Raw genomic sequence first — 23,347 nt, forward strand, 5'->3', positions numbered from 1 at the left:
CCTTGTAACATGAGCCCCATTTATGGATAAGGATTTTTTAACAATAAAGAAACTTGAGACTCGAGAGAGGAGGGCACCCAGGAAGAAGCAGAGCCAGGAATGTAACCCAGGTGCCTCTAATTGAAACACCCAGGCTTTTTCTGTAATGCCACCCTGTCTCCAAAATAAATATGGAACAATAAGCTATGGTTTGATGTCATAACTACATCAAAAATATACTGACACCTAACAGAACATTTCTTAAGCACTTACAGAGTTCTAGACACTGCTCCACATGCTGTGTACTTACTGTCAAATCCTCCAAACAACCCTTGTGTAAAGGATACAGTTATGATCCCCATTTCACTGATGAGGCCAAAAGAGGTTAAATGTCTTACACAGTCACACTGTTAGTGGCAGAGCCCTTAGACTGCAATCCAGCTGGCCTGCCGCTCTTAACTTGGCTCAGAGGAGCAGGAACCCTGTTGCCACTAGGGCTCAGGAATAGCAAACTGGGGTCCCACCGTCCAGCCATCGAAGGTGCTGAGAAAACAGACCTTTTTACACTAAACGTTGATTCCTTTCCAAGTTAGTCTTCTCTTGTATCTTTTGAATCATCACGGAAAATCAGGTTCTGAAGTGAGGGCTGTGGGGTCCTCTCAGCGTGTTTTGGCTTCAGGGACTTAGATTTCTGAAAGAACTTCATCATGCCCTTTCACTCTTCCCTTTCTGCATCCCAGAGAAAAGCTCTCATATGTGGCTTATAGGATTTCCAGAACCCTCTTTGTATTTCCAACTGATTTTATTATCACTTTTGCTATTCCTCACCTGTCATTTCTGTTACTTGTCACAAAGCAGCTATGGAGAGATCCCTGGTCAGCTACTGAGTCCCTAGGTGGCTCCATCCAAGCTTTCTCCTCTATGAAATGGGAGTAATGCCTAGATCTGACATTAAGGCATTGGTGCTAAAGGTTGAGAAGGAACCTATGGAAGGTACCTGGCACAGGACTGATAGGACCCCACCTGAGTCCCCTCTGGCATGGTTGCTCTCTACATTGAGACAGTGTAATGTGAGAGTGATGGAAACAGACTCAGGAGCCCAACTGCTGGGATTTGAATTCTGGCTCCACTGCATTCTAGTTCTCTGAACTTGAGCAGGTTGCTGAACTTTCCCCACTGAATTACTTTGGTGTCTTTATCAAAAATCAATTGACCTGGGCTTCCCTGGTGGCGCAGTGGTTGAGAGTCCGCCTGCTGATGCAGGGGATGCGGGTTCATGCCCCGGCCCGGGAAGATCCCACGTGCCACGGAGTGGCTGGTCCCATGAGCCATGGCCGCTGAGCCTGCATGTCTGGAGCCCGTGCTCCGCAACGGGAGAGGCCACAACAGTGAGAGGCCCACATACCGCAAAAAAAAAAAAAAAAAAAAAAAAATAACTCCATTGATGTATACGTCTATTTTTAATGCCAGTACCACACTGTCATAATTACTCAGGTCATGGGAGTCCTCCAATTTTGTTGTTCTTTTTAAAAAATAATTTGGCTATTGTAAGTAATTTGCATTTCTATATAAATACTAGAATCAGTTTGTCAACTTCTAGAAATAAAAGCCTTCTGGGATTTTGAGTGGGGTTGTATTGAATCTGTAAATTAGCTTGGGGAGTATATTAACATCTGAGCAGTGATTGAACCTTCCAATCCATGAATATGTTACAATTTTCATTTATTTAGGTCTTTTTCAATTTCAGCATTGTTTTCTTAGTTTTCAGTTTATAAGATTTACACATATTTTAATCTGTTATTAAGGGTAATTTTTTCTTTCTTTTTTTAAAATAAATTTATTTAATTAATTAATTTTTGGCTGTGTCACTGGGTCTTCGTTGCTGCGTGTGGGCTTTCTTCTAGTTGTGGCGAGTGGGGGGTACTCTTCACTGCAGTGTGCAGGCTTCTCATTGTTGCAGATCACGGGCTCTAGGTGCATGTGCTTCAGTAGTTGTGGCACACAGGCCCAGTAGTTGTGGCTCGCAGGCTCTAGAGCACAGGCTCAGTAGTTGTGGTGCACAGGCTTAGTTGCTCCGTGGCATGTGGGATCTTCCCAGACCAGGGATCGAACTCGTGTCCCTTGAATTGGCAGGTAGATTCTTAACCACTGTGCCACCAGGGAAGTCCCAAGGGTAATTTTTTCTTAATTGCATTTTCCAATTATTTATTGCTAGTCTCTAGAAATACAGTTGATTATATGACCTTGTATCCTGTGACCTTGCTAAATCACTTACTATTTTTGTAGCTTTTTTGTTTATTTTTTAGGATTTTCCACATACACAATCATATCATCTCTGAGTAAAGACAGTTTTACTTCTTTTCAAGTCATTCTTTTTTCCCTTGCCTTCCTGCACTGACTGGGACCTTCAGAACAATATTGGATGGTGAGAGTGGACCTCATCACCTTGTTCCAGATGTTAGCTGTAGGTTTTCCATAGATCAGGTTGAGGAAGTTCTCCTTTCTTCCTGTTTGCTGAGAGTTGTCATGAATGGGTGTTGAATTTGATCAAATGCTCTTCCTGCATCTGTTGAGGTGATTATTTGCTATTTTTCCTAATTCTCTTAGTACAGTGAAGTGTAGACAAACTGATTTTTCAGTGTACACAAACTGATTTTTCAGTGTACACAAACATTGCATCCTAGGAAACATGGGGTTTCTTTTTTTTTTAAGATTTTTATTTGTATTAAAGATTTTTGTGTTGCTAAGGAATATTTGTCTGCAGTTTCTTTAATGTTTTTGTCTGGTTTTGATATCAGGGAAATACTAGCCTTCTAAAATGAACTGGGAATTGTTCCCTCCTATTTTTTAAGGACTTTTTGTGGGATTGTTCCTTGATTAAATCTTTAATTTAATTCCCTAGTGAAACCACGTGGGCCTGGAGTTTTCTTAGCAAGAAAAAAAAATTTTTTTTTTTTCTTGCTGCGTTGGGTCTTCGTTGCTGTGTGCAGGCTTTCTCTAGTTGCGGCGAGCGGGGGCTACTCTTCATTGCGGTGCACAGGCTTCTCGTTGCGGTGGCTTCTCTTCTTGCGGAGCACGGGCTCTAGGCACGAGCTTCAGTAGTTGTGGCGCACGGGCTTAGTTGCTCCGCAGCATGTGGGATCTTACCAGACCAGGGATTGAGGCCATGTCCCCTGCATTGGCAGGCGGATTCTTAACCACTGCGCCACCAGGGAAGTCCAGCAGGAAATTATTTAATTATGATTTCAGATATGGAGCTATTCAAATTTTCTAATTCTTCATGTGTACATTTTTATACTTTGTGCCTTTCAAGTGATTTATCCATTTCATCTTAGTTGTCAAATATATAGGCACAAAGTCGTTGATATTCCGTTATTCTTTTAATGTTTATAGGATGGATTTGTTGGTCTTCTCTCTTTCATTACTGATATGGGTAATTTGTGTCTTTTCCCTTTTTTCCTTAATCAGTCTACTAACTAGAAGTTTATCAATTGTGTTGATCTCTTTAAAACCAAGCTTTTGGTTTTGTTGATTTCTTTTTCTTTTATTGATATCTGCTTTTTATTATCTCCTACTTTTCTTTTGGTTTAATTTGCTCTTTTTGTAGCTACTTAAAGAAGAAGCTTAGTCATTGGACCTTTCGTCTTTTCTAAAATAAGCATTTAAAGTTATAAATCTCCCTGAAGCACTATTTCAGCTACATCTCACACATTCTGATGTGTCGTGTTTTTATTTTCATTCACTTCTTGTGATTGCTTCTTTGATCTCTGAGTTAATTAGTAGTGTGTTGTTTAATTTTTAACTATTAGGGATTTGTCCCTGAAATTTTTCTGTTGTTGATTTCTGATTTAATTCACTTGTCATCAGGGTACATAGTTTTTCTGATTTTATTGCTTTTAAAACATACTTATGCTTATTTTAGGGACTTGCATATTGTCTGATGGGTGAATGTGCCACATGCTCTTGGAGAGTTTGTGTGTCCTGTTGTTGTCGGTGGGGCGTTCTGTCATGTCACTTCTGTCAAGTTGATTGACTTCCACGGATTTACTGCCTTTCTCTTTATTTGTTCTATCACTTACTGAGAGAACAGTGAGGAAATCTGTAACTCTGTGCACTTATCTATTTCTCCTTTCAGTTATGTCAGTTTTTGTTTCCTGTAATTTGAATTTATGAATATGCATTTCAGATTTACTGCCTTCTGGAGTGACTTTTATTGTTATGAAATGTCCCCCGTTGTCCCTGGTTAATACTCTTTGTTCTGAGATCTACTTCGTCTGATGTTAATATAGCCATTCCGACTTTCATGGTATTTCATGGTATATCCTTTTCCATACTTTTACTTTAAACATATCTGTGTCTTTATATTTAAAATGGGGTTTTGTAGCCAGCATATAGTTGGATCTTGCTTTTTGAAATTTAGTCTGATAATCTCCTTCTTTTAATTGGAATGTTTAGACCAGTTACATTTAATGTAATTATTTATATGGTATATTTAACTCTACCACCTTGCTGTTTGTTCTCCATTTGTTGTATTTGCTTTTTCTTTCTTTTTCCCCTTTTCTGCCTTCTTTGGTTTAATTGGGTATTTTCATGATTTCATTTTATCTCCTTTACTGCCTTATTCGCAGTTCTGGAGCGCTCAGATCTCCAGAGCTCTACCCCACAGGTTCCAGCCACCTCAGCATCTCTGACCCCCTCCCTCTGCCTCCTGAACCCTTTGAGGCATATGCTCTGTTTGGAGCCCCTCACCCTGCTCCTTGGTCCAGAAGTGCCTCTAGGCGGAAAGCCAGAATGGTGGTAGGACCTTGCTTGTTTCCTTTCTCCCAGGAACCACAATTCTGCATTTGTTTTTAGTGTCAGCAAACAGTAGTTTTATGTATTTCGTCCAGTGTTTTGTTTACAGTGAGAGGGTAAATCTGGTCCTGGTTAGTCCTTTATGACCAGAAGCGGAAGTCTGGATTTGTGTTTATCACCAGATGTTCCCTCCTTATGTGCTTATGTAAGTAGAATGACTGTGCAGCAAGTGTGGTGCCATAAGAGGACCCTGGTTGGTCAGTCCAGTGGCCTGTGTGCACCTTCCTTTTGACACAGCCTTGAGAGTCAGCTCTTGGAGTGATGGCACAAATGCTGGGCTTAATGTTGAGAGACATGGTTTCGGATTCCAGCTCTGCTACACGCATTGTGCAAGCTTGGGGAAATCACTTCCCCATCTAAATTTTTTTCTAAACTGGGTAATCAGGATGGGCAAGGAAGACTCTTGAGTCCATGACCTGGCTGTCCCGTGCTTCTTAGAATCAGTCTTATCTACCATGGAAGTGATGGTGAGTAACTGAGAGAATATAAATATGTGCTACAGGTTCCAAAGTACTGTTCAGAAGATGTTAACTGGGTCCAGGGGAGAGAAGGGAGAGGTAACAGGATGTTCTGTTGATTAAAGTAAAACAGAATCTTTGACAGGACTTTATTCTTCTTTGTTATTTCTTCTTTTGTTTGATTCTTATTTCCATTTTGATTGCTACTGGGGTTTAAACTAGAGGTGATTATAAGCCACTCACCAGAAAGGACAGGCCTTAACTCCAGGACCCCATTTAATTGCACGCATATGCAAGTAACTAATGGCCTTTTAAGTTGCATATCATGCCATTCTCAGTTCTCCATTTAAGGCCCCAGCCCCCTGGAACCTGTGCCTCCCAAAGAAGGGAAGATGTGGTGTAGTAGAAAGCAGAGGGGCTCAGCTATACCACTTTAGCTAGGTGACATCTGAAATGCTCTTTAGTTTCAGGGAAACCACCATCCATTGTCAAAGGAGGTTGGATATAAGGAGCTGGCAAAGACCCTCTATATCTAGCGCTCTGTAACTAGGAGCTTCCACCTCCTTTCCTTGACTGCCTTCTAACATGCTACAGTCTCTCATTCTTCAGTTGTCCTTGGACTCTCCAGTGTCAGGGACTGTATTTGTCAGGTACAGGCGTATCATTTTCACTTGGACCCAAAGATCTGCCCACCAGACCTTTGCATGCTTTAGAAAAAAACTGGGGTGGAAGATGGCCATTTCAGATAATAAAAGGAGAGTGCTAGCAAAGGGGTGCCTTCCTTTGTCAGGTGACAGTGAGAGCAAAATGCAGAACTTATTTGATTAAGCAGAGCAAATAGAGTTTGGAAGAAGAAAACCAGAATTTATTATTACTATTAATGATAATGACACCTACCTTTTATTGAGTGTTTACTATATGCTAGGCACTGTGCTGAGTCCATTCCATGCCTTATCTCTCAGCTGAAGATCGTGAAGCTCAGAGAGGTTCTCAATGACTTGTCCAAGTGGCACACAGTCAGGGAGCGATGGGAGTCAAGACCAGGCTGTCTGACAAAGGCGAGCTCCTAGCTACTGCCCCGCACTGCCTCTGGGCAGGAGACGGGGCTGGACACTTGAGCATGAGTGTAGTCTCAGCGTGACCTTGGGCATATCACATCCCCTCTCTGGATCACAGTTTCCTCATCATCTTAAAATTGGATTGTTCTGGGTAATTCAAATCCCTTTCAGTTCTCATTTCTTGTTCTGTAACAGCACCTCTTAAATGTTTCAGGCTGAGGAAAAGGCAGATGCACTGAATAAGGAGCTGCTTATGACCAAACAGAAATTGATTGATGCAGAGGAAGAGAAAAGACGGCTGGAAGAAGAGTCTGCTCAGGTAAGGGGAGCTTTGCCCCTCCCACATTCCTCTGTGTCTTGCAAATGCTTGAGAGCTGGGAGTTCACTGGTGGCTTCCTGTTGGCACTGGAGAACCCAGAGACAGCTGGCTTCAGTTTCTCTCCAGAGGCCTTTTGTATTTACTGTGAAAAGCATAATGGTTCTTAATAATTAAAATGTAGGGGGAGACAGTGGGGCAAAGCCCATCCTTCACTGGGGCAGAAGAAATTCCTGTGTGTCAGCATCTGAGTGTGACAAGAGGGTTAGCATTTCTGCAAAAGGAAGGCAGACATCACATAATGTCTGGCTCTTCCCCTACCTGTCCACCGACATCTCCCCCACAGAGCAAACTCTGGAAGGCTTGTCCCGAGCACAGCCCCTGGGCGCAGACTCACAGCCATAGGAAGAGCTTTGGGTGCTGCGTGCCCCAGAGCAGGTGGGCTCTCCTTCACCATCCACCCTCTCGTCTCAGTCAGGCTGCCTGAAGTGAGAGATGGCGGGGCACCTCCCACATAATCCATGAGGCACTGAAGGAGCAGCAGTCCTCCCGTTAGCTCTTCCTCTGCATTTGCTTTGTGTTACCTCCTCAGCTCGGGATCCCAGGTAGGGCTGCACTGACAGGGAGGAACTTCAGCAAAAGCCCCAAGCTGAAAGTTCAGAAGTTTTGACTGTTCTCTCCTAGCATCAAGAGTAGGGTTAATGGGCTTCCCTCGTGGTACAGTGGTTGAGAGTCCGCCTGCCAATGCAGGGGACACGGGTTCATGCCCTGGTCCAGGAAGATCCCACATGCTGCAGAGTGGCTGGGCCCATGAGCCGTGGCTGCTGAGCCTGCACATCCAGAGCCTGTGCTCCGCAACAGGAGAGGCCACAGCAGTGAGAGGCCTGCGTACCAGGAAAAAAAAAAAAAAAAAGAGTAGGGTTAGTAGTGCTGAGAGTGAGGAAGAAGGGAGGGAAGTTACCTCCAGTAGGTCAGGCACTTTGGGGAAAGCCCAGCACTAAGCGCGGAGTGCCAGAGCTTCGCTTGTATTTCCCTTAACATTCACTTTTGCTTTTCTTAATGTACGCAGTTAAAAGAAATGTGCCGTCGGGAACTCGACAAGGCAGAATCTGAGATTAAAAAAAACAGTTCTATCATCGGTGACTACAAGCAGGTGGGTCCGTGCACCCTGGAATTGGGCCATGTTCTCTGGAAGCCCTGCTTGCCTGCACAAGATGTCTTCTCCACACCCACACGTGTCCCTGCTCGGCAACTTGCACTGGCGAGTCCCTTCGCTTCACTGGACAAGTTACCGCACTGCTTTTCAACTGTAAAATAAGGGAAATCATCGCTCACCCAAACTGTTGTGAGGAGTCCATGAGATTATCTTTGTGGAGCACCTGGCATAGTTCCCTCACATAAGCAGGCACTTAATATATGGAAGCCCCCGAGTTCTTGGGAGCAGTTCAGACTCATGATGTAGAACCACCTCTCTCCCCAGCGGGTTGCATTTTGAGAACATAACTGAATTGGTCTTGTTTCTTTCTGTACTGGGATCTCGTGCTGGCTCTTGAGTCTGGCAGTGTCTGTAAACATTGGCCATCGAGCGTGGTGCTGATAGGTCCCTGCAGGTCCTAGGCCAGTGGATGCGGGGGTGGGAGAGCCAGAGGCACCTCTGCCCTCCTGTCGTCTCACACCCCCTCCTGCTCAGTGCTGTCCCAGTTCCGCTCCATAGTCCAGCTTCCACTGCAGAGCTCACCCCGAGCCCAAGTTGTGCGGATTCTGACGTTGCTGAAGAGATTGTCATTTTCTGTTATGTTTGTTTCCTCAGATTTGTTCTCAGTTGAGTGAAAGATTAGAGAAGCAGCAGACTGCTAATAAAGTGGAAATTGAAAAAATTCGGGTAAGTCTTCCTTCATCAAAGAGATTTTATACCACCTAATTCATTTTATGGCTATATTCAGCACAAAAAATTGGGGGAGGGAGTATTCTGCTTTTTTTTTTTTAAATAACCTACCACTATTAGTAACAATACTATCTTTTTTTTAAAATAAATTTATTTATGTATTTATTTATTTTGGGCTGCATTGGGTCTTCGTTGCTGTGCGTGGGCTTTCTCTAGTTGCGGCGGGCAGGGGCTACTCTTCTTCGTGGTGTGCGGGCTTTTCGTTGCAGTGGTGTCTCTTGCTGCCGAGCAGAGGCTCCGGGCGCGCGGGCTTCAGCAGTTGTGGCGTGCAGCCTCAATAGTTGTGGCGCACAGGCTTAGTTGCTCCATGGCATGTGGGATCTTCCTGGACCAGGGCTCGAACCCGTGTCCCCTGTGTTGGCAGGCAGATTCTTAACCACTGCGCCACCAGGGAAGTCCCCGGGTATTCTGCTTTGATTCCAAAAATGAGGGAAGCTGATGAGTACCTGACAAGGTGGCTGTCAGGACCTGGTTCAACAACTGACAACTGATATTCTGCCTCTTTCCTCTAGGCAGGGGATACAGATAAGACCAGAAGAGCTCTGGCATTAGATCTCAAAATACAAGTGTCCCTCTTCCTTACAAATTTGTGTAACGTCCTCCTCCGTGCTAACCTCACTTGTAAAAAGACAAAACAAAACACAAGAGCCCCAGGACTTCAGGTGTTGTCTGTGATTACTGCAGCACCCTGCTGAGGTGGAAGAGTCCTGCAGGTGACAGGCTGTGCTTGAGGGTGGGGCGCAGAGGCCAGGTCACTCCCCACATTGTTCTGTAGCAGGGGGACACTCCCCTTCTGAGCTCAATTCCTCTTGCTGTAATGGGCCCAGATACAATGAGAACCTGAGTTTTTAATGTTTGCTTGCCAATTTGAGGGTTTTTGTAACTTGGTGCTTTCTTTCTTTATTGTTAGAATACTTGTCCGATTTTACTGAGATGAGTAATTTACTGAAAGATACTTTACTAACATGTTTACAACTCTGGACAGAAACGTGGGGGAGTCCATGGCCATGTCTGCACAAACCAGCATTTTACCTGGAGCAAGATGATACCTGGCCTCCATCATAAGTAGTGTTTAACAGGCAGTACCTATTTTTTAAACAAAATTTATTTTCTGATGCTAAAGCTAATAATAATGTTCATTGCAGAAAATTTGGAAAATAAGAGTAAAGGAGGAAAAACAACCCCTTATAATCTTAATACCCACAGACAACATCATCATTAACACTTTGGCGTGTATTCAAGTCTTTGTTCTAACATAGAAAATTTCATTCACTCTAAGGCATTTTTTTCACATTTACATCTGAAATTGGGACATATTTTATAACTAATGGCTTTTTGTGGTTTAATTGGCAGAATATTTTCTTAGAGGAAAATGAAATGATGTCTCTTTCTTAGAGTCATTGCCATCTTATTTTCATGAAATGTGGTATATCCTTGTAACTATACTTTAAAGACATTTTTGTGTCCTAGTTTACCCAGCACTTAAACATTTTTACCATGTTACGAAAAATTCCTCAAAAACTTTTCTGAGGCTGTGTACTTCCTTGTATAAATATAGCACATCCTATTTAATTTTTCCCAGTAGCTGGATAGTTTATCTCCCCACCCCTTTTTTGTGTCTCTAATTCTGCAGTGAAATTCCTTGTATGTAAATCTGTATCTAGTCACTGCTTTTTCATTTTTTTTTGTTTGTTGTTTTTTTGTTTTTCTGTTTGTTTTTTTTTTTTGCAGTACATGGGCCTCTCACTGTTGTGGCCTCTCCCATTGCGGAGCACGGGCTCCGGACGCGCAGGCTCACCAGCCATGGCTCACGGGCCCAGCCGCTCCGCGGCATGTGGGATCTTCCCAAACTGGGGCATGAACCCGCGTCCCCTGCATCAGCAGGCGGACTCTCAACCACTGCGCCACCAGGGAAGCCCGCTTTTTCATTTTTTTAGCCAAGGTTCCTAGAAGTGAGATGACTGGATCAAGACATAAGAATATTTGTGTTGCTTTTGGTGTGTAACACCAGGTGACTTTTCCAGTAGGTCATCTGCCAGTTTACAGAGAGAACACAGTTTTTCAGCAGCTGTAGTGCTCAGCAGAGAAGCCATCTCTTGGCTCCCCAGAAAGGAGACGCTCACACCTTCACGTCTTCTTTGTCTCTTTACATCTGACATTCAATTTCAGCAAAACGTGGATGACTGTGAGCGCTGCCGGGAATTTTTCAACAAAGAAGGGCGCATAAAGGGCATCAGCTCAGCTAAGGAAGTTTTGGATGAGGACACAGATGAGGAGAAGGAAACACTCAAGAACCAGCTGAGAGAGATGGAACTGGAACTGGCACAAACCAAGCTGCAGCTGGTGGAAGCTGAGTGTAAGATCCAGGTAACAGCTGCCTCTGTGCCCCCGGCCAGCCCTCTGCCCCTGGTGCAGCAGGACCCAGACCTGCACAGGGGCAGGATTTCGCTGGTGTGGGCTAGAAACCCCAGAAATGATCTTCATGGTTTGGGGTTTTTTTCCCTTTTAAACTTCTACCATAATCCTCATGGGAAGAAGCCCATTACTTGCTATTTACTAGTGGATGTTTAATTAGCATTTAGCCTGTCCTAACGATTGGACTTTCTCATAATGAGAATTATCCATCAAACTTGGAATCTTTCTGGTGGAGCAGAGAATGCATGATTTGAAATCACAGCTGCACCACCAAACTCTTTGACCTTGGGTTAGTAGTAACCTCCTTTCACTTCAGGTTCTTCATCTGCCAGTGGAGGTGATGACGGGTCACTCTGATAGTCTGCTTTGAGGACTAAAAAAGATAATGCACAGGAAGGGCTCAGCACGATATCTGAGGGCTTCACAAATACAGGCTTTTATGCCACTGCTCCCGTCACTTACCCAGCTTTGTGACTTTGAACGTATTACCTAATTTATCTGGGCCTCCTTTCCTTATGGAGAAACAGGGGCTTGTTTTGTTCATCATTATACTGCATGGCTAGTTCCATCAGGCCCGATGCTGAGCACAAGGTAGGCACCAGGCACAGTTTGCAAAAAGAACCAAGTTCAGGACTAAAGCTTAAGCCCTGGTCTCTGTATCACACACGGTACCTGGGCGTCTACTTTGCCCAGGCCCGGTTCTCACTGTTGGGGCTGCACAGCTAGCACGTGGCCTCCGTGATCGTCCAAGGTGGCGAGGAGAGGCCTCACCAAGGACAGTATCTGGGCTGTAGTCCGAGAGTGAGCAGAGGTTGCCACTGGAGAAAAGACAGAACAGTGAGCCTTCCTGGTGGAGGGCATGGTGTGTCCAGCAGCACAGAGGGAGGAGAGGGCCTGCCTGGAAGGGCCTTCAGGAAGTAGGGGTGGAAGTGGGTGCCAAGCTCGAAGAGTCTCAGCCCAGATTGTGAAGCATCTCGGACGTCTTGCCTAGGGGGTCTAGGCTTGAAAGGCTCTTGCCGGAAATGAATGTTGCATTCTTAGGTAGAACATTCGGTCTGTCTCCTGGTATGCAGTGGGTGGACGGAGAGGGAGACGCTCAGGTAGGAGGCCGTTTTAATAAATAGATGAGGCAAGAAATGAGGAGGTCTTAACTAGGAAATCTCCCAGAGCTTTAGGCACTCCAGATCTTTCTATGCCACTTTGAGAACTGGGGGAATTTCCAGAGGCCTCTCAAGAGGAAATAGACTGAATTCTTGTCTTGGCTCGGCTCTGGGGAGGCAGTGTCATTAGCACTGGAGACCAGCATCCTCACGTACTTCGTTCCTCTTCCAGGACTTGGAGCACCATTTAGGCCTTGCCCTCAACGAGGTACAGGCGGCCAAGAAGACGTGGTTTAACCGAACACTGAGCTCCATAAAGACGGCAACCGGAGTTCAAGGGAATGAGACTTGCTGAGAGCAGCTGCTGCCTCCAGACACCTTCAGAAAACATGACACCTTTTGTTGCCTTCTTTGGCCAGATGTGTGATTCTGTGACATGTCCCAGGACCAGAATGTACCTAAGTCAGATCCATAGAAGCATGTGGGTAGGTTGTTGGACCAGAGCTCATGAAGCAGGCAGCCTGTGCGGTAAGGCCCTCCTCACTCCATACTAACAGGCCTGCCGGCTGGCCTGCCACCCTGGACGTTCCAGAAAGTCACTCCTCCGTGTGACCTCCGGGCCTCTTTCCGGTTAGGTCAGCTCCTCACCCAGCCCAGCGGCTGAGTGACATTATCAGAGTCTGGGGATCCTTCAGGCCTTTGGTTTTTTTCTAAACCTTTAATCTTTTTTTAAAAAATACACATATTATTATATATTGGGGGAGGTGGGGCAGGGGATCGGTAGCTCAAATAATTATCTGCTCCAGTGCCAGCAGAGGGTCCTCCAGGTAGACATGGAGAAGCACTTTGTTTTAAATAGGAGGGTTTCATGGTTGTAGGTGAAGCCACCTAGTTTTGTTAAACTAACTCTATGATGCACAGGTTTTTGGTTTGGCATTATTCACATGTTTCTGATCAATTCTATGCAACTCTCATAGTTCCTGTTGTTTTTAGTGTTAGCTGCCAAATGACTCCACAGTGCTGGGGTGGGTGACTTGACCGACTGTCGAGACTGGATTAATCATAACGTGGACAAATCTTATTTTGCTTAATGTGTCGTGTGTGTGTGTATATATAAATATCTTTTCCCAATGCACCCAATTGACAGTGTTTAAATCCCAGACTAGGACTGATCTGCACAACTTAATTATGTGGTTATTTTGGGCACTTAATTTCACTCAAGGTTTGTCGGGCTCTGCTCTCCACCCTGCTGTCGCGATAGCTGTGAAGAGCTCCCTCACTTCAAGGTTCTAGTGTTTTTGCACAACAGCTTGTACAAGTGAGAAAGACTCTGAGGTGTGTGTGTGTGTATGTATGTGTGTGTGTAAATGTGAGGATGTGCAGGACACACATGCCAAGAGGCCCCCGTCCTGCTGGCCTGTGTCCCTGCCTGCCTGGGCCCTCTCCGGAGTGAGGCTGGGTGCAAACCTCGCTGTTCAGATGGGCTGCAAGTTCTCGCCTCAGAACTATGGAATAGAGGTTTTAGCACCTTTTTTTTAAACAAAATAACTTTAGACTTTTAATTTATATAGTGATATGCTGACAGGCTGTCTCGCAGATGACTTTCTCGTCTTCTCTGCGTGCAGTGTGGAGGTCGCTGGTTACAAGAGGCACTGGTTTGTACATAAAGACACCTGGGTTGTTTTGTATCTTTTTTCCTGTTGGCTGTATTAACGCTTGCTGAGGTCATCTGTGATCAGGGAGGTAACAAGCGGCAACCCCTGACCCCCAAACCATCCCCTCCACCGCTTTCTGTGTCTTTCTTATTCAGTTACCAAAACAGCTGTAAGCCCATCTAAAACTAGGTGCGTGGACATTGTGCTAGGGTAGTTTCAGTGTGTCAACTTTATGAATTGAAATATAAACCAGTAAAATTGTATTACTATTTCTTTTGTTGGTTTTATTTTAACGGCATATTCATTAAATATTTTGGTACAAACAGCATTGCTTTGTAACAACCAGTTTTATCATGATGTGCTCTTGCCTCCCTCCCACGGGCAGTCAGAGAAGACCACCCTCTGGGCTGACAAATAGGTGTACTTGAGCATTGGGCAGCGCCTCCCCGTTCATCCATTCAGACACTTAATGAGCAGCTGATGTGCTCCAGGCCCATGGGATGAGAGAAGACACAGGCTTTGTCCCCTGGGAGGCCTGTGCCTTCATCGTGAGACATTGCCTGTCTTGGAGAAATAAAGTGAGACATGACCTGTGTATTTGAGGGTTAGGGAAGTCTTACAGGAGGTAAGGGTGTGTGTGGTAAGACCTTGAAAGACAAAAGCATCTCACCAGGCAGAGATGGGAGAGGGAATTGCAGGCCCAAAATGTGAATGTGCAGGGGAAATGGCTGAAGAGCAGAAAGGCCGAGTACCCGAGGTCCAGTTATGCCCTGCTGGAACTTTCAGGGGAAGTGGTGGCATGGCCAGTAGGTACCTCTTTCCAAAAGCTCCTTTCTGTTCCCTGCTGGTCATCCCACACCGCAGCACCGTAGGGACGAGGCTCCTAGACCCTCGGCCGTCCTTTACCACCTCGCCCCCTTCTCTGCAGCAGGAAGAAGAGCAGTGCTTCCCCAACCCGACGGTCCCCTCCTTGCTTGACCTGCCCTCCAGGACCCCCTACACCCAGCCTTTGGATGGAAGCGGGCTGAGATGCAGGCCATGAAGAAGGGAAGGTGGTGAGTGAGCCCTGCCCCATCTTCTCTCCACTGAACTGAGGCAGGGCAGGTGCCTAGCAAGGGGCCCGGCCATGACAGATGCTCTGCAGAGACCAGGACAGGAACTCCGGAGCACAGTTGGGATCCCTTTGCCGCTCACAGACTAGAAGGCATATTTCTGGGATCCACATTCCTGGCCAACAAGGGCCAGAGTCCAGACAGGCCAGCCTGCTCTGGGCTTTTCCAGTCCCCAGGGTCCCAGTGTTCCGGAGTGTAGGGACTCTGCAGAAATCCTCATCCCAGCAGCTGTGCCCTGCCAGGAGAAAGGTGCCCATAGCCAGTCAGCCTTGGCACATGGGCCTAAAGTGACTCTGGGACATCCGGAGAGAACAAGCAAGCTCCGCCTCGGGAGAGGGCGGGACTGGACGAAGGCTCATGGGCTTGGTGACTGGGAATCTGCTGGCGCTCAGGAAGGAAGGAGAGCAGAGGTGGGTGGGGTGCAGCGGAGGGGCCAGACCCAAGTGGGTTGAGAGGCGGGAGGGTGGGAAGCAGAAGCAGGTGAGTGTAGATTTCAAGAAGCCTGCTCAGCCTGTCACGTATTTCTGTGTGACAGGCTGAGTAGACCATCTAGCAGGCCCTGTTGAACCTGAGCGGATCTGCAGGGCCTGGTTATGATCTCTCAGGGGGAAGGAGGCAGCTCAGAATGAAAGGCAAGAGGCATCTGCCGCCCTGTCTGTTCTGAACCCCAAGTCCCAGGGGCAGGAGTGAGCCACGACAGGAGTGAAGGAACGAGAACTCCATGGGAGCTAAAACTTAGTCCAGAACACCACTCTCTCACCTCTGGACTGACCCAGCGTTGTGAAAACCAAGACATCAATGCAGGGGGAGTAGGTAGGTGACGAGAGAGCAGAGTCGTTTGGCCTCTCAGAGCCTGTTTCTTCATCTGGCTGATGGGTGTTTAAAAGGCTGTCTGTAGTGTTTCACTTGCTCAGAGAGATGCCTGATTCTGACCCTGGGATGCAGAGCTTCTCCTAAGCTTCATTTGGGGGCTGATGAGACAAGTGAGCTCAGAATGGCTGAGGTGCTCGCTCCCAGAACAAGAGGACCGAGCACCCCGTTTCCCTGCCCTTCCCCCACTTTTATAGGTGAAGAAATCGGGCCCATAGAGCGGTTTCCGGCCCAGACCACAAGGCTAGGACGTTAATCCCCATCTCTAACTTCCAGTGACCAGCAGGGCAGCTGCTTTAAGATGACCACGTGGGCAGTAGGTGGGTGTAAACTCTCACAGCACTTCACTACAAGCAGCGTACCTGGACCAAAAACCCTGAGTTCAAGGCCGGGCCGTGACCTTGGATGCTCACGTCACGTGGATAGGTCACTTCACCCTCCCAAGTTGTGTGTGTGCCGTGGCTTCGGTGCCCATCTCGGTCTCACACGGGTTGCTGAGCTACTGTTAAGCTCCTGACCCTTCCCCCTGTGTTCTCCCCCCAGTTGTCGCAACACCCCTGTGAGTTAAGTGACGTTATCCCCAGATTTGAAAGTGAAGGTGAAAGGCCGGTGATGACGAGATCTGGGATGTCAATGCTTTGTACAAGGTACCACCACCTCCACCTTCTCTTCCAGGGCCCCAAAGCAAGGAAAACAATGCTCCTCCCTCCACACACCGTTTTCAACTCCTCTTGCTGTTCCCTGTGCTAGTCACGGGCCAGAGGGTGGGAGTGGGGCCCCTGGGGGGAAGCAGCAGCGGGCCGGCCTGGCCAGCTCTTCTTTCCATCGGTGCGCTATGGTTAAGCCCAGGGGACAGTGTGCAGAGCAGTGGCGGCCCTGAGTTACAACACACCCAGTGCCTTCTTCCACTTACCTGGAGGGCAGCGACAGGCCCGGCCTGGCTCCCTCCAAGACCCCGCGCGTGGGCCGCCTTTGTTCTTCCTCCTGGGGTGGGCAGAGACCTTACTGTAGTCTTGGAGTTACTGGGGTAGGTGGACTGCAGGAACCTCACAGGGGGAGCAGTAGGAAGAACTTTGGCTTTGTTTTCAAATTGCTGCTGCCATTTAGAAGTCCTGCTCCCTCGGGCAAGTCCCTTTATCTTTGAGCCTTAGTGTCCCGATGTGTAATATCTGCCAGCTCTGGGGACAGGGGTCATGATTAGGAGGGAGGCAGGTGTGTGAGGGGCACCCGGTGAACGCTGAGCTGAGCTGAGGCAGCGGCACTCACACCACTCGCTGCACCAGGGACCCGGGTCAAAGGTTCAGGTTGAGTAAACATTTGGCACCATTAGCAGAGAGGCAGCGTTTCAAAGACCACAAACAGGAATAGGAATGAGGCCTGGCCCTCTGCATGAAGGGAAGATCATTCCACATGTGCTGAGCTGGAGAGTCAGGGCCAGGAAAGTGGTTCTGCACTTGACCCTTTCATCAGTCAAAGCCAGAGTCAGTCCGTCCTGCACAGAACAGTGCAGCCCATTGCTGTTGATGACAGAAGCTTTTATTTTTATTCATCCAAATGGGGAAAATGCAACATGTCAGGGCATTACAGACAAGCTGCAGCAGCCAGACAAGAGGGTCAGTCTATGGCAGAGTCCAACACAGTCAGTGCGCAGGAGCCGCAGTGTGGGCGCTGCCTGTGGGAGTCGGGGTGCAGAGTCCCTTTGGGTGAAGGCCAGGCGTCTCTGGGCGAGGCACTGGTGACAGTCCACACGTGCAGGCTGCTGCTTCAACCACGCCGCAGGTTGAAAGTTTGGAGTCCTACGTGTGATCACTGCCCCAGAGAGGGAGGACAATCCAGGGTGGTCGCATTCTCCAATTTTTTTTTTTTTAACATAATACACAACATGAAGTTATTGCCAGGGACTCTGCACTGTAATTATACTATGTACACTTGTGTATTCAAAAAAAAACAGTAAATAGATACAGATAGGCATTTTCAATAGATTTCTTAAAAACTACCTTGGCCATCACCAGACCAGAGAGCGAGCAAGCTGTATATAGCCAGGAGTCTGATGTCACGTGTGTAACTGTGCAGGAAACCGGGAAAGGTTTTCTGCCCACAACTACACGCAGCCTTCTCCTTGCCTCCTGAACCCCCCATCCTGGGGCCAAGGAAGGGCTACGACCGAGCAGGACCCCTTCCTCCTTTGTGAGGGAGGCCCCTTCTTGAACAGCTCAGGGCTTCAGGTCTAGACTGGCTGCCTCCTGTCTCCTTCCCAGACAGTGAGTTCTGCTCGGAATGGGTGAGAAGCGAGTCTCAGAGGCCGCTCTCCGGGAATTCTACGCGGCAGGGAGACCCGGGTGCCTGCACTGTGGGGCTTAACAGGCAGAGCCGGGCCCCAGGCCAGCCCCTTCCCTGGCCCTCCTGCCTCACCGGCCCTGGAAGTGCCCTGGCCCTGATTAGGGCTCCCTCAGGAGACCTGCCTTTTCCTGAAGGTGTGACTGGGCCCCAGCCAGCCACTTAGACCAGAAGTTCAGCACAACAGGCCAGATGGTCCCTAGTCAGAGGCCTGAGTTGACAGATACTTTGGGGAAAAGAGGATCCACACTGCTAAGAGCTGAAGTAAATGAAGTCTGCCCAAGGCAGGTGGCTCATGACTCATGAGAAGACATCAAGAGGGACAGAAGAAGAGGAGGTGTCCCACCTTGACCAAGCATTCCCTTTGCCGCCTCAAGCCCCTGGGAAAGGAAGTCTGTGTGGAGGTTGGCGACGGCTCACAAGACACGCAGAGCCACCCTTGATTCCCGGGAGATGCGGAAAGTAAGGCCCCTGGTCAGGAGCCCTGAGGATGCCTGTTGTCTGAGAAGCCACCACAGTAAGTGAACGAGGGGACAAGCGGTACTCAGTGTCCCCTCTGCAAAGTAGGGGTGCAGTGTGAACCCCACCTGACCGCACAGGGCTGGCCTGAGCAGGAGACACCGCCATGGTCAGGGAAAGGGACGCATCAAACACCAGCACTGCCGGCCTGGTAGGTGAGAGAAGAGGTGTTTCAGGAACCTGACTAAACCCCACATCATACCTCGTGTGGGCCATCATCACAACCTGGGCGTCAGGGCCGCAGCCGAGGGAGCCAGTGGGGGGAAGAGTCGAGGAGGCTCACAGAGCGGCACGGACACGTCAAGGAAAGGAAAGGAGCGCCAGCTTAACCACAACTTAAGCCCGTCACGCCGGCGGAAGGGAGCGGGGGAAGAGGCTGGACACTGAAGGTGCAGCTTTCTTGATAAGGAACTACAAGTGGAGAAGACAGTCCTCTTAGCTATCTAAACTCCTATCCTTATCCGTGGTTCATCTTCATCAACAAAAATTTTAAAAAGTCTTCCCAGAACAGCAGAAATATTTAGGTTAGAATCAAAAAAAGAACTTTCAGACCATCATCTGTTTCCCCAAGCAGGAAAATGAGACAGATGGCATCTAGCTTATGGCTGTGGGCCAGGATGGGGCAGGGGCCAGGCTCGAGCTCCACGAGGGTCTAGGGTGCCCCCAGACACAAGCCTCCCTGTGAGGCCAGAGCCGCAGCGCAGGCTGAGCTGCCCGATGAAAGACCACAGCTGGAGGCACATCCGGCTGGGCCAGGCTTGCCTCTGTGTTTGCCGTTCCAGGACCCCAGAAACACCTCTGGAAGAGCCAGGCCGTGCCCCTTAGAGATGGGAAGTTACGTGCCCGCTGCCATGCTGAGAGCACCGCCCCCTGGAGCCTGAGGAGCCCCACGGCAGCAGCCCGCGTGCCCTGGAGCCGTGGCTTCTCCGCGACTCTTCCTTCCACAGCCCTCACCCGACCTCGGCAATGACAAGCTGTGCCCTCACTCAGAGCAGGCAGCAGCAGTGCCCTCAGGCAGCCCACCACCCACCTGCCTGAGGCTCTGCCCATGTCTGCCCAACGGCTCAGGGCAGCACCAAAGCCCTCACCTGCTGGCTCAGTCCCCAGAGGATCCACAGCCACACGAAACCGGTCCAAGGTGGCGCTGCCGGAGCCGTGCGGGGAGGGCCCCCCTGGGGTCAGCACCGCCACACACCCTGGCCTCGGGGCCTCGGGCAAGTGCCTTCCCTCCTCTGGGCCGCGCGTGCTCCTCACCCACTCCTACGGGCCCGTGCAGGTTTCAAGGAAACAGCATCTGCGCAGGCCTCTTCGTGGGCTCGTGAAGCCAGCACCCCTCCAGACTTCTGTCCATGTCAAGGGAGAACGCTGGCAGTTCGCGCCCCTGGAACCTCACCTCACGGTGCTCAGTCAACAGAAGTTCCCTTCACCTGCCTAGAAACATCTCTGAGGGGAAATACTGTGGAGCGTAGAAAGCACTATATAGAGTGTTTTCCTTGCCCCAACTACACGGAGCACCTTGGGGCCGGCACCGTGTCCGATCTGCAGTCTCCCCCAGCCCGACGTCAGTCCTGGCCTAGAGCGTCGGGATGCACCTGAGCAGCACCTGCTCCGGCCTGTGCATCTTGCCCCGGTTTACAGGCACCAGCTCCATTCTGAAGTGAGGGGAAGCCCATCCCTAGCATTTTTCACCCTCATACACCAAGGCCCCAATCCAAAATTAGACACGAGACAGAAGAAGCCGAAGGCAGCAGACCATGTCAAGCTCTGCCATGTCAAAAACTATGCCACTCACTGGCCCCCTACAGCCGGCGGCCAGAAAAGCTACCCAACTCGGGGGTCGCTCCTTCCCACTCAGGTACCAACAGTAACCAGACTCTGGGTGAAAGAGTCCAGACTAAACTGAAAGATACTACTTGTAACCACAAACGTGGTCTTCCCCAACCAGAGGATCTTTCCAAAGTGCATCTGTGATCACTTCACCTTCCTGAGCACAACCTCCCACTGGCTCCCCAGCGCCCTTTATTCACAGGCTGGGCCCCAGCCGTCCTTCTCTCCGGAGCCGCCTCCCTCCCTCCCTCCCTCCCTCCCTCCTCAGGCTCTCCGGGTTCACCCTCAGCCTTCTCTCCCTGAGCCCCGTTCTGTATTTCGCTTTGCAGCAACCGCTCCCCCCAAAGGGCCCACCTCTCACTCAAAATCTGAGGTCCTTCTGAACAAGAGCTGCACACCTAACAGATGCGCAGGAAGCCTTCGTGGGAAGATAGATGGGTCCAGGCAGCAGACGGGAGGAAGCTTCCAGTCATGATTAAGCCAGAGGGTGAGTAACCGCCACAGTCCAAGGCAGGGATTGGCGAAGTGTGGCCTGCAGCCACGCCTGTCTGTCTACATTCTGTCTCTGGCTGCGTGGGTGCTGCTGGAACAGCAGAGCTCAGTAGCTGTGACAGAGCGAATGGGCCACAAGCCTGAAAGAGTTACTCCCTGGACCTTTCCAGAAAGTTTGTCGACAGCAGGCTTAAGGCAGCGTTCCCATCGATTTTCACACTGTGACACGCAAAAAGGTGATTTTTCTGTGGCCCACTGGGCTAAACAAACAAGGCCACTCGTAGTTACAGACACCTGGTCACCCCAAAGGCCGATGCAATCAGTGTCTCAGTGAACCCTAACCTTTCAGAGCTCTGACCTAAAGGCTCAAAACCACCACCGCCTTTTTAGCCCCCGTCCCCAACAAAGGTATAGAAACACAGAAGTGCAGAAACCTACCCCGACTCCTCCTCGGGTCTCCCTGTCCACCTGTGCAGAACGAGCCAGAGGTGGCAGGACAGACACAAAACTGAGGCCCAAAGCAAATTCTCTAGTAATCTTACAATTGCGCCTTTTTCCCTTCCCCGTAGCACTCTGTGGAGCAAGTGTGTACCTTCCCCCCGGCTAAAGACCCTGCTCTACAAATGCTGAATCCAGTGAACTCCAGCCCTTGCCCAGGTAAAGAAGCCAAAACATTACTTTTTTTAAAAGCAGAAGCCTCTGTACCAACGAACATCCAGTACCTGCCACTCCCTTTGACTGGCAAACTCAGCAGAGCAGAAACGCAGGACAAGGGTAAGATTCTGACTGACCGGCCCATAAACCTCTCTGCCCTTTGCCAAAGGAGACGCTTCCCAGAGAGCACACGAAGGGGGCTCAGAGCCCCCGCACCCACGAGAAAGTCAGGCCCACCGAATCCCCGCTTCCTGGCCAATGGAGATGGCCCTTGCTACACTGCAACGCCTCTCCCCGCCACCACCCCCCTTTCCTGTCTTGGTCCCGGGCACGTACTGAACAGCGGCCCCCAGTTCCCTGGCTGCACGTGGGGTTCCTGTGGTTCCCTGGCCCCATAACCTCCTGCTGGGCCCAGGCAAGGAGCATGGACTATGAAGAGATGCCATTCCTGCCTCTGACGCCCTCAGCCAGCCTCCATCCTTCATCCGGGCATCTGCAGCTGCCTCTGACTCCTTCCTTTGGTCCTTCCCCATCCACCTGTCCAAACCGATCTTCCAGAATTCTCTCACCGTTCTGGAAGATGGTAAGCACTGCAGGGCACAGCACCCGAGGCCTTTCATGGACGGAGTGGCCCCGCACTACACACGCCATCTGCTACCTCACCCTCCCAACCATCCCAGTTCCCAGCTTCCCATTAACAAGCACCTCCACTGTCCTGAGAAGCTGTGCCCTTCTGCGCACACCAGGCGCCCCTCCTTGAGACCTCCCAGCCAGCTGGATGCCAGGCTCTGCGGAAGCCATGGCCACATCTGCTGGAGCCCCTCTCACTCTCTAAGTCACGCAGCTCTTAAGTCTCTTCACAGGCCTGGCTCTGCTCCTGGACTGAGTGGGAGCCCTTCTCCCAAGCACAGAAGATGGCTCTTGTTCTGTTCAAGGCCCCGAGCAGTCCCCTCCCCCTTCCTGGGCTCCTTCTTGGTCAGGGGTTTCACCTTCTAAGCTGAAAATCCTGACGTTTTCCTCAAGTGCTCCTCCCCCAGCTCAGCCTGGTTAGTAGTAGGAGGTGACAGTGAATGTTTCCAATAAATCCATGTGCCCAAGAGGGGAGAAGTGGTCTTGACAGTGTCACCAACCACATCAGCATTCTGTGCAAACTGACACCCCATAGAAGACCATCCTCTGCAGTATGCAAACAGCCGGCTTCCTGCCTAAGCACTCCTGGTAACATGGGGCCCACTTCTCACCACACCTCATGGGACGCACACTTTAGCTCAAACTGCCCAACTGGCTCTACCGTAACTATCTTTCCCCTTCTGGAACCACATACGACAAGTAAATACAACCCTTTAAAACAGCTGATGGAGGGCTTCCCAGGTGGCGCAGTGGTTGAGAGTCCGCCTGCCGATGCAGGGGACACGGGTTCGTGCCCCGGTCCGGGAAGATCTCACATGCTGCGGAGCGGCTGGGCCCGTGAGCCATGGCTGCTGAGCCTGCGCGTCCGGAGCCTGTGCTCCGCAACGGGAGAGGCCACAGCAGTCAGAGGCCTGCGTACCACAAAAAAAAAAAAAGAACAAAAAAACCCCCAAAAGAACAGCTGATGGAAAGGTCCATGATCTCTCCAGGTCCGTCCTTCAGCAGGCTTAACCTATCCCATCTTGACGTGCTTTCAGCTTTCCTGAGTTCCTCAGGTGCCACCTTCCAGATGATGTGGAAGGAGTGATCCCTTCCAGGATGATGGCCGCCATACCTCCCATAATGC

At 49.4% G+C, this 23,347-nt stretch overlaps 2 protein-coding genes across 3 annotated transcripts in view; one reads left to right on the forward strand and one right to left on the reverse strand.

Annotated features, from left to right (window-relative positions):
- RABGAP1 (RAB GTPase activating protein 1) overlaps window positions 1–12,835 on the forward strand; it is a 160,785-nt gene extending 147,950 nt beyond the window's left edge. The window contains exons 22-26 of one of the 2 annotated variants that reach the window (XM_007468374.1): window positions 6,564–6,668; window positions 7,735–7,818; window positions 8,476–8,547; window positions 10,780–10,977; window positions 12,358–12,480. In XM_007468374.1, the coding sequence (XP_007468436.1) occupies window positions 6,564–6,668; window positions 7,735–7,818; window positions 8,476–8,547; window positions 10,780–10,977; window positions 12,358–12,480 (582 nt within the window). Of the gene's footprint in view, window positions 1–6,563; window positions 6,669–7,734; window positions 7,819–8,475; window positions 8,548–10,779; window positions 10,978–12,357 lie in introns of both variants that reach the window. The other variant, XM_007468375.1, reaches the window with a different exon arrangement.
- Window positions 12,836–18,302: 5,467 nt separating this feature from the next.
- LOC103074834 (putative uncharacterized protein encoded by MIR600HG) lies at window positions 18,303–18,716 on the reverse strand (the record flags this gene model as incomplete). Its single annotated transcript, XM_007468378.1, is given in 3 exon segments — window positions 18,303–18,360; window positions 18,362–18,391; window positions 18,520–18,716. Coding segments are annotated over 3 exon segments (285 nt in total), but the record flags the coding sequence as incomplete, so codon positions are not given.
- Window positions 18,717–23,347: the final 4,631 nt, after the last annotated feature.

The sequence above is a fragment of the Lipotes vexillifer genome, unplaced genomic scaffold (genome assembly GCF_000442215.2).
Source record: "Lipotes vexillifer unplaced genomic scaffold, Lipotes_vexillifer_v1.1 scaffold1285, whole genome shotgun sequence".
NCBI lineage: Eukaryota > Metazoa > Chordata > Mammalia > Artiodactyla > Lipotidae > Lipotes > Lipotes vexillifer.